Raw genomic sequence first — 10,738 nt, 5'->3', positions numbered from 1 at the left:
CATGTTATTAGTTTTCCTATGCAACATAGGCAGTGAATGTAAGGGTCAGAATAATACAGGATAATGTAAAAACAAAACATTTACATTGTGCCTCAGGGGAAAAATTAACTATAATCAAATATAAATGAATGCTCAAAGAAATTAAAGCAAGTGCATGTATTAACTCAAGCATTCACTTGCAAATGCAAGAGGAACACAGCACATACACGGACTACACAGTAACACAAAACATGCCACACTAAATATACGAGCCTTCAAAGTACAATGACACTAGATTAATTTTATGTTACAAAAGGCTAATGATATGTACACAGAAATACACGCCATAATGTACTACAGAATAGACATACATACTATGAACAGCAGAGCTGCTTTTTTTGAAAATAATAAAATGCTCTGAACATATTTCCTCCCTTCTTAAACAATAAACCACTTTAATTTTGTCATGTTTATGTTGTGGGTATGCAAGGTCCTGAAAATTAAGCAGTGTTATAATGTTTGTTGTTAAGAGGTAGGCAACATACTGCAACACAACACAGCACAGGCTCATCTTTTCAATTATTCATTTATTGAACTTTGAAAAAAATAGGTATATTAAAATACAATTTACATCACAAAAAATCATAACCTAACCATCGTAATAAATACTCATCTGTTTTAAAATAAAAGTTTTATATTTGTTACACCAGACCAGACTAATACAAAAAGTATTACAAAAGTACTGCTTATCCGAGACTAACACTGCATTCAAGCCATGGTATTAGGACTGTACAGCATAATTTTGTTCTAGTTTTGTTAACAAAACCTGTACAAAATTGTTAAACTGTCATCCTAACACCCCAGCCAATTGGCCTGAAATAGACACACAAACACTGAATTCTGAACTCTTTATAAGATCAAACTTGATTTATGAAATGGTTTCAGAAAATCAACCCATTTAATTGGCTAATAAGGGTGTGTAACATGCATTCAGTATACACGTAAAAAAAATGCCTCCCCAATAAGTAGAATGTATAACGAAATAAAAATCCTGATACTTTGTTAAGTGCAACAACCTATGGTGGGCTGTTCTATTTCATACTGAGGCTTCACGACTTTAGAATAACAGCCTGGCTGTAGTAATATCTGCTCAGGATTTGTACCAGCACGTTAATCACTTACACCAATTAATCAAAAGCAAGATCAGTACTTCCAGGCTAGTACATTTATGCCATTGATTTATATTCAGATGCTGCTGTACGCTCTCACTTTCCTAATACAAACAAATAATGTACCCTGGTTTGCCACACAGAAATATGCAGGTCATGAAGTTCAATAAAGTGAAGAGCCTTAGTAATTTCAGCCTTGTACTGACAAGCACAACATCTGTTGTACTTCAGTGAACAGGCAGGTTTGTAGAATGAGGCATTCTACTGCTCCACCTCTGCTGCTGGTCAAGCTTCTGAAGTCGATAGCGTGCAAGTCGAGAGATATCAAAAAGGTCATCGGATATGGTATTTCCCATAACTCTTGACGTTGTAGTATTCTGAAATTTAAAAATGGAAATGTTATGATGGAAAAAAAATCTCATTTAGTTGAAAATCATATTAAATGGTACTGAGGAATGTAGGCGCTAACCATTGATAACGTTAAGGTCATCACTTCAAATGTTCACATGCAAATCATTGAACAAGGCACACAATCTCTGTGGTTTATAAAGCAATACCGTTACTGCTTCTCTCTCAAAAAGTAATTTTAATCAAAGTGAATCTTATGGTGTAAACTTCACTAGACATCAGTAAACTGGATTACAGTTTTAATGATTCAAATAAACTATCAGGTTGCATTCAAGAAGCTTGGTAAGAGGTTAGAACAATTACAAAATAAAGTGCAGTAAGTAAATGACCAAACTCCAAGTAGGTAATTATTTATCACCCATAATTAATCTAAAATTGTACTGTGGTGTCACAGTCATTACTGCTTTCTGTCTGGTTCGTCTATAATAATTTGTCAGTGGACTCCCTATACTCTTGTTATATCTTCAAACTCTGGAACAACATCCCTACACAAGTAAACATGACTTAACTCCTAAAATAAACAATAAGGTGCCCAGAAGGGACGAGGTCCAATAAAACTGTAACGTATTTTATTCAGGCGGAAATAAAACAGCGTTTTCGCTTCTATAACAACAGAAGCTTCTTCAGCATATCACCAGTTACAAGCGCACATAATTTAAAACCCACAAGAAGCATGTGACTAGTTCAACTAGTTACGGGTTTAAAGGGAAACAACACTTTTAACTACAAGATTTCCATTTGAGAGTGATAGTGAGTCCCAAAAAACCGGGTATAAACTGTTGATTACACTTAAAAATACATCAACAAATTATAATATTAAGTTTAAAAATGTTAAGTTTAAAAAATGGAAGTAATGTATGTAATACTTCAAACCATATTCAAGCACCTAGACAACCTTAAAGACATGTAGGTCAACAAAATACCTTTAATATCAAGTGGTAAACCAAATCTTATCACCAAGTAAAGGCAATGTAAGGATAAGAAGTAGGCATTATTTAACCAAACTTATCAAAACATGATGATTAATGAAAGCCCATTGTAAACAAATCCTTAAAAAGGAGAAAAGTACAGTTTTGTACCTACCATAAATGTAGATGTTCGAGGATTCCCTTGCTGCAGTCCTGACAATTGGGTATAGTCCGCGTCCCAGTCGGCCCGAATACCAGAGTATAAGGCTGACGTCGGTCATGGCGCCTTAGACTGACGTCAGTACGTCAGGGTACTAATGCGCATGACCGACGTCATTTCCTCAGTCTTTTCTTGCCCCAGATGTCAGAAGACCAAAAAGACAAGTCCCAAAAACAACCTGCACCAAAAAAACATGTACAATATATACAGTAATATATACAAAAAATATAAGCATGTAAACTCACCTACACAACCACCCTGAAACACAGAGGGAAGGAGGGAGGTAATTGGACTGCAGCAAGGGAATCCTCGAACATCTACATTTATGGTAGGTACAAAACTGTACTATGTTCTTCGCCTTCCCTTGCTGCAGTCCTGACAATTGGGTAGAATCCCAAAGCAGAGGAAAGGGAGGCTGGCAAATTATAAAGTAGCAGGAGCTGACAACATGCCTTGTAAAACAGCTGTGGCAAAACCAGCTCTAGTCTTAGAGTATATAGGCAGGTGATAATGCCTAGAGAAAGTATGCACTGAACTCCAAGTAGCTGCTTCCAGAATATCCTTAGTTGCCACCCCTTAGAAATGCTGTTGAAGTGGCAGTAGCCCTAGTGGAATGAGGCCTAATCCCAGCTGGAACCTCTTTGCCATGATGGGAATAACAAAATGCAATGCAAAAGCCAATCCACCTAGAAATAGTTTGCTTTGACACAGGCTTGCCCTGTGAACTTAAAGCAAAAGAAACAAGTAACTGTTGAGACTGCCTAAAATCTTTAGTCCTGCTCAAATAATAACGCAATTGCCTGTGTACATCTAAAGTGTGCAAAATCTTTTCTCCTTTATTTTGAGGATCTGCAAAAAACGTAGGCAAATGAATAGTTTGGTTTAAAGCCACACTAGAAACCACCTTAGGCATAAAGGAAGGATTAGTACGTAATGATACCCTGTCCTTATGGAAAATCAAAAAGGGCTCTACTGCCATAAGGGCCTGCAACTCAGACACCCTTCTTGCAGAAGTAATAGCCAACAGAAAAGCAGTCTTCCATGACAAATATTTCAATTCAGCAGTAGCTGCAGGCTCAAAAGGTTGTAGAGTAAGTTTTTCCAACACAAAATTGAGATCCCAAGCAGGAGTAGGAGCTCTACGTGGGGGTCTTATATTCTTTGCCCCTCTAAGAAACTGCTTGAACAAAGGATGCGAAAACAAAGGTGGGTCACAATCATAGTGAGCTGAAATTGCTGCAGCATGAATCTTTATGGAAGAGAAAGACAAACCTTTGTCCAATAATTCAGTAGGATATTGAAGAGCCACACTCAAATTAGGCTCTGAAATCTCCAAATTCTTTGCTGTACTCCAAAATAAAAATCTCTTCCATTTTTCTGCGTACACTCTCCTAGTACTAGGCCTTCTAGCTTCCATAATCACATTTAAAACTTGTTGAGGAAGCTGAGACCTACCATGCTTCAACACAGAATATGCCAAGCTGTGAGATGAAGAGATTGAAGCTTGACATTGAGCAGATGACCGTCCTTCTGAGATAACAGATGAGGAATCAGAGGTAAAGGCCATGGAGGCTTCTTTACAAGACTCCTTAGAAGTGGGTACCAGTGTTGCCGAGGCCAATCTGGAGCTATCAAAATCATCCTTGGCCTGTCCTGTCTGACCTTTAGTAATACCTTTGGAAGAAGAGGTAGAGGTGGAAAGGCATAGACATGAAGGTTTTTCCAACTGAAAGACAGAGCATCCACTTTCCAAGCTGTGTGATGAAACCCCTTTGTGCAATACTTTGGCAGCTGGTGGTTTAGTGGAGAAGCGAACAGATCTATGTCTGGAGTTCCCCATGACACTGTCAATTTCTGAAATACATGAAGATCCAGTTTCCACTCGTGGGGATCCATGATTTGTCTGCTTAATACATCTGCTAGGGAGTTCTGTGCTCCTGGCAGAAACCTTGCCTGAAGAGTCAGCTGCAGGCTTAACGCAGTCTCCCATAAAATCATTGCTTGCCTGCATAGAGGATAAGAATGTGTTCCCCTTGCTTGTTGATGTACCACATGACAGTTGTGTTGTCTGTCAGAATCAACACCTGCCCTGGAAGAAGTAACTCCTTGAACGCCATCAATGCAAACTGGACTGCTAACATCTCCTTCATGTTGATATGTAGATGCTGTAGTCTGGCAGGCCACTTGTCTTGTATCCACTTTCCATTTAGATGAGCTCCCCAAGCAGTGTCCGAGGCATCTGTCGTTAAAATCTGACTCGCCTCTGGCCGGGTCACAGAGAGTCCCTTGTTTAGGTGACATTCCTGAGCCCACCACAAGAATTCCTTTTGAAGGCAAGGTATTATTTGAATGACAGTGTCCAAATCTTGGCAGTGCTGTGTCCATACATTTTGAGATACCATTGCAGCTTCCTCATATGCAGTTTGGCATTGGGAAGCACCAGAATACAAGATGCCATGAACCCTAATGCTTGAAGGACTGTCCTTGCAGTCAGCACGGACTGATGAGATAGTTGATGGAAGTAAAGTGACAGACTCTTTTGTTTGTCCGGGGTTAAAAGGCCATCTGGGCTGCTGTATTCAGTCTCACACCCAGAAAGCACATGTCTTGAGAGGGTACTAGACTGGACTTTATTTCGTTCACAGAATACCCTAGGCATCTTAGCACTGCTATGACATATTCCAGATGCTGTAGAAGGTGTTCCTTTTCTTGAGCCAGAATCAGGCAGTCGTCCAAGTAAGGATAAATTTGAATGCCTTGAAGCCTGAAGTAAGCTATCACTGGAGCCAGAACCTTTGTGAATACTCTGGACTGAGTAGATAAGCCAAAGGGCAATGCAGAGAACTGATAATGAAAATCTCCAGTTCGAAACCGCAGATACTTTCTGCAACTTAGCCTTATGGGCACATGAAGGTAAGCTTCCTTGAGATCCAAAGTTACCATCCAGTGATCTTTGCCCAGCAGAGGTAACAGTTGCTGTAACGTCAACATCTTGAACTTGGGAATGTCCAGATAAGTGTTGAGGATAGATAAATCCAAAATTGGTCTCCACGTGTTCCCCTTCTTTGGTACTAGGAACAGGCGAGAATAAAATCCAAGCCCCTTTCTGACACAGGGACTGGCTGAATAGCCCCTATCTGGAGTAACTGAGAAACTTGCTTGTGAGCCTCTTTTCTTTGTGGAGGAGGAACATCTGGCATGCCTTTGAAAGGGGCATTGTGTGGAAATAAAATCTGTAACCGTGATGAATGATATCCAGCACCCATCTGTCTTGAGTGATTAAATCCCAATTTTCTTTGAAAAGAGACAATCTTCCTCCCAAAGGAGCTGCCAGACGAGAGTCCACTGGCAGCTGAAAAGGCAGGTCATTGGTTCTGCTTACGAAAGGACTGACCCCTGCCCTCACCAGAAGTCTGAGCAGGTGAACTGTCTGATCTAGCCCTAAACGAACCTTGAGCCCTGCCCCTACCACGTCTAGACCTACCCCTAGACTGGGAACCATAAGCAGGATATGTCCACCCCTTAGCAGGCCAATTTCTACTAAACTTGAGGCTGCACCTGCAAAAAATCTTTAACAGTCTGCATAGACTTAGCTTTGTCCTCCATTTTCTTTAAAACTGCTTCCACAGGCGGTCCAAACAACACATCAGACTGTAAAGGAGCATCCAAAATCCTGGTCTTAACATGCTCAGCTAAATTCTGATCCTTCAACCATGCATGTCTGCGAAGAACAGAACTAGTAGCAGCCACCCTCGAGGAGGCCTGAACAGCATCAAAACCACACTGCAAAGAATGCTTACCCACTTGTTCAGACACATGAACCAAATCCAGCAATTCTTTACACTCAATACCTTCCGCCAAAGCATCCACCTTAGATTTCAATTGTGAAAGGAGATAATTCTGATATTTCAGCATATGAAATTGACAATTCAACGCCCTCATGGCTAGAGTGGAAGAAGTATATACTTTCTTACCCCACCTATCCAAAGCCCTTGCCTCTTTATCAGAGGGTACAGGATTTTAACCACAGAAGCTTTAACACCTTTAGGCCCCTGAGAAACAGTTTCTGGGTCCGCCCTGGGACTCTTAAACAAATACTTATGAGCTTGGGCACCCTATAATACCTATCAGGCTTAACAGGAGCAGGAGGCAAGGAATCAGGGTTCAGAGAAGCCTCTGCAAAAACATCCTCCACCACATTCAACACAGGAGGAATAGCTAAGGGCCTATGCTGGGGCAAAACAAGAATTCCCTAAGCCTTTTTCTGGAGTCAGAATAATCTTGGCCTTCCCATTTAAAGTGCTCCCTCATGGAGTGAAGAGTCTCTGAAAATGAAAAATCCTCAGGAGGAGAAGCTGAAGGAGTGGAATCATCCACATCAGAATCAGAATAAGTAGGAAACTCTTGCAAGTCTTCCACAGAAGACTCTGAAGCCTGTGAACACTGTTCAAAACTATCAAACTCCTGTTCCACCCTAGGCCTCTTATCAGGTGGGGGCATAGAACCTCTAATCAGAGTAATCAAATCTTCTGCCATTTTAAGCATATGTTTCTTAGGCACAGAGCCGAAATGCTAGGAGAAGCCCCTACAGAAGCTGAACTTGGCCTTCCTCTAAAAGAAGCTTTGGCAACAGAAGGAGAGGCCCTAACTACCTTGGGAAGAGAGGGAAGAACAGTTACCTGAGAAGCCCCTCAGCCTGGCCTACCTCCTGAGAGGGCACATCCTGTAACAGTAAAGTATCTGCCTGAGACTCCATAGAGACTCCTGGCAAAACCTCTGGCTCCCCTGAGCCTTCTAAAGGACCGGCGTCCGGGACTGCGGTTCCTCACCCTAGACTTCACTGTTTTGTCCTTGCGCTTCTTAGATGAAGCAGGCCGGAGCATCCGGCGGCATAGTATAATTGCAACGCTTCCCAAACACTAACCTAGCACAATCAAGCCTCCTCTTAATAGTGCGCTTGTTAAATCTAGCACAAGAGCGGCAACCAACAACGTCGTGCTCAGGCCCTAAACAAGGTATACACAATGTATGATAATCCCTATGCGGTATCTGCTTCCCACAAGAAATACAGTTATTCACTTTTCTGACATCCGGTTAAATACTGAGGCAAGAAAAAACCAAAATGTTCCCCAACGGGGTTACTTAGCCAACTCTGTATTCGGTCTGAAACTCCGGTTTCGGAAAATCTCAGAACGCCAACCTGCACTCGCAAAATTGCTTCTGCATCGGACCATGCGGCAAAAAAGACTGAGGAAATGACGTCGGTCATGCGCATTAGTACCCTGACGTACTGACGTCAGTCTAAGGCGCCATGACCGACGTCAGCCTTATACTCTGGTATTCGGGCCGACTGGGACGCGGACTATACCCAATTGTCAGGACTGCAGCAAGGGAAGACGAAGAACATCATTGCTACTAACCTTGTATAATGTTGTACGAAGGGGAAACAAATTGTTTTATACAAAATTGTTTTGTACAGGATTATTTTATTTTATACAAAATGACAGGGGGGGTTGTTGAATAATCCCATCATCTTGAATAGCTCTTATACTTTAAAATAGAGGCTATATTACAATTGTCATTAAGACCCGGGAAGGAGAAGGCATCCAACTGTAGTTGCCACTCTAATTCCCGGGTCTCTAATAGCAATGACTGTGGGCCACCTCTTTTATCACAAAGGACTTGGTCAATGCCCATGAATTTGAAGCTATGACCACCATTATTCAATATATGTTTGGAGAGCGCATTGTCGCACTTCTGATTCCTAATAGCGTATAGATGTTGGTAGATACGGTCCTTAAAACGACGGTCCGTCTTACCAACGTTAGAGTGGCAACTACAGTTGGATGCCTTCTCCTTCCCGGGTCTTAATGACAATTGTAATATAGCCTCTATTTTAAAGTATAAGAGCTATTCAAGATGATGGGATTATTCAACAACCCCCCCTGTCATTTTGTATAAAATAAAATAATCCTGTACAAAACAATTTTGTATAAAACAATTTGTTTCCCCTTCGTACAACATTATACAAGGTTAGTAGCAATGTTTCTCCTTTTTAAGGATTTATTTACAATGGGCTTTCATTAATCATCATGTTTTGATAAGTTTGGTTAAATAATGCCTACTTCTTATCCTTACATTGCCTTTACTTGGTGATAAGATTTGGTTTACCACTTGATATTAAAGGTATTTTGTTGACCTACATGTCTTTAAGGTTGTCTAGGTGCTTGAATATGGTTTGAAGTATTACATACATTACTTCCATTTTTTAAACTTAACATTTTTAAACTTAATATTATAATTTGTTGATGTATTTTTAAGTGTAATCAACAGTTCATACCCGGTTTTTTGGGACTCACTATCACTCTCAAATGGAAATCTTGTAGTTAAAAGTGTTGTTTCCCTTTAAACCCGTAACTAGTTGAACTAGTCACATGCTTCTTGTGGGTTTTAAATTATGTGCGCTTGTAACTGGTGATATGCTGAAGAAGCTTCTGTTGTTATAGAAGCGAAAACGCTGTTTTATTTCCGCCTGAATAAAATACGTTACAGTTTTATTGGACCTCGTCCCTTCTGGGCACCTTATTGTTTATTTTTGTCTGGCGTCTTTCTTCAAGTGACTTAACTCCTAAGCTATAAAAAATTCCATCTCAAACAATACGTCACCTAATCCTGGTCATGCTCATGTTCATCACCAGGTTGAAACCTCTAATGAAAACATAAATTTCTTATTGACAACTTTTTTGCCTTCCTTCACTTGAATCAATACACCCCCTCTTTATCCCCCTCTTAAACACTACTTCTCACCTTTCCCTTTTTCTAACTGTCCCTATCGATCGCTCTACCCTTCTCTGTATACCAAAGTTATAAACCTTACAGATACACCAATCTGGAACAGGTAGCCTAGACAGAAGTAGTCCTATACTTCTGCTTTCTCACTCAAATGCTATTACCACTAGCCTCCTGTACAATACTAATATTGTCTTCTACATAATTTTATAGCCATTACAAACCTACACAGTACTAAAATCTTGCCTCCTATATATTTTATCTTACTTCATTTATATCTCTTGAACTCTTTACAAACTTTAATGTACTGAAAAGTAAGAACACAAAAATGTACTTACAACATTTTCCCTTCTATAGAATAAATCCATTTACTTCCTGAAAGATTTTAGAACTACAAGAACGACATACACTTATAACTGCCGATGTAAATGCTTTACTGTATATACCTGTCTTGAAGTGTTTGTCTTTTCTGAGAAATGTAACTGTTGCATTTCTGCCTGAAATTCACTTGTTAATACAAATGTATTGTGATGGAGCTTTTCTCCCTAGGCATCCCCTGAAAATGGGCTCTGCCCAGTCGGGCTTTCACTGTCAACAAAGACAGACAAATAAATCTGAGCACTCCTGACTGCAAGTAGATGCAGCAAGAGAGAAAAAAAAGGCATGCTGGGAAAATCGACGATGGTCTCACACACACAAAAAAGAAGAAAATTCACATGGTGGTATACAGCAAATGACTACACTTTTCTAGAATAAGATACACCACATACTCAAAAATAAATAAATAAATAAACAAACATGTACCTTAGAAATAGAACAGTACACAGTGGCATATAGTGTACTTGTGCGACAGTGCTCAGAATAACCACAAATAAAAGGCTCACTGTTGCAGTGTATTATTATAGATAGGAATAAGTTGAAGATAGACAAATTCTCTGCCAGGCTTGAAGGCCCTCATGAAATACATATTATTAGCTTCTATTTCATGGTCGTCAACATAAGTACAGCTGTAAAATACAGTGCAACCCTGTCCATTATTTTTTAAGCTGACAGTCATCAACAAGTATTCCTGCATCTATCAAACCAAACCCAAAGCAAATTTTCAACAACGCAAGCAAGAAAGAAAGGGTTGGGATTAAATGAGAAGCTGAGCCACTAGACAGCTAACTCTGGTATCCTCCATTATAAATAAAAAATATTAAATCACTTTCTAAGTAAGACATCTACACATATACAAAGAGTAAGCACTTTCAAACAAAAACTGA

General features: G+C 39.9%; 1 protein-coding gene across 1 annotated transcript in view; it reads right to left on the bottom strand.

The window, feature by feature from the left end:
* Positions 1-549: 549 nt before the first annotated feature.
* The window catches only part of LOC122794553 (migration and invasion inhibitory protein), an 889,312-nt gene continuing 879,123 nt past the window's right edge, over positions 550-10,738 (bottom strand). The window contains exon 10 of the mRNA XM_044063041.1: positions 550-1,525. Coding sequence (XP_043918976.1) covers positions 1,376-1,525 — 150 coding nt within the window. The 3' untranslated portion in view covers positions 550-1,375. The remainder of the gene's footprint in view (positions 1,526-10,738) is intronic.

This window comes from Protopterus annectens, chromosome 2.part1 (assembly GCF_019279795.1).
Source record: "Protopterus annectens isolate FY-2018-M chromosome 2.part1, PAN1.0, whole genome shotgun sequence".
In the NCBI taxonomy this organism is placed as follows: domain Eukaryota; kingdom Metazoa; phylum Chordata; order Ceratodontiformes; family Protopteridae; genus Protopterus; species Protopterus annectens.
This window is presented reverse-complemented; position numbering and strand designations above follow the sequence as displayed.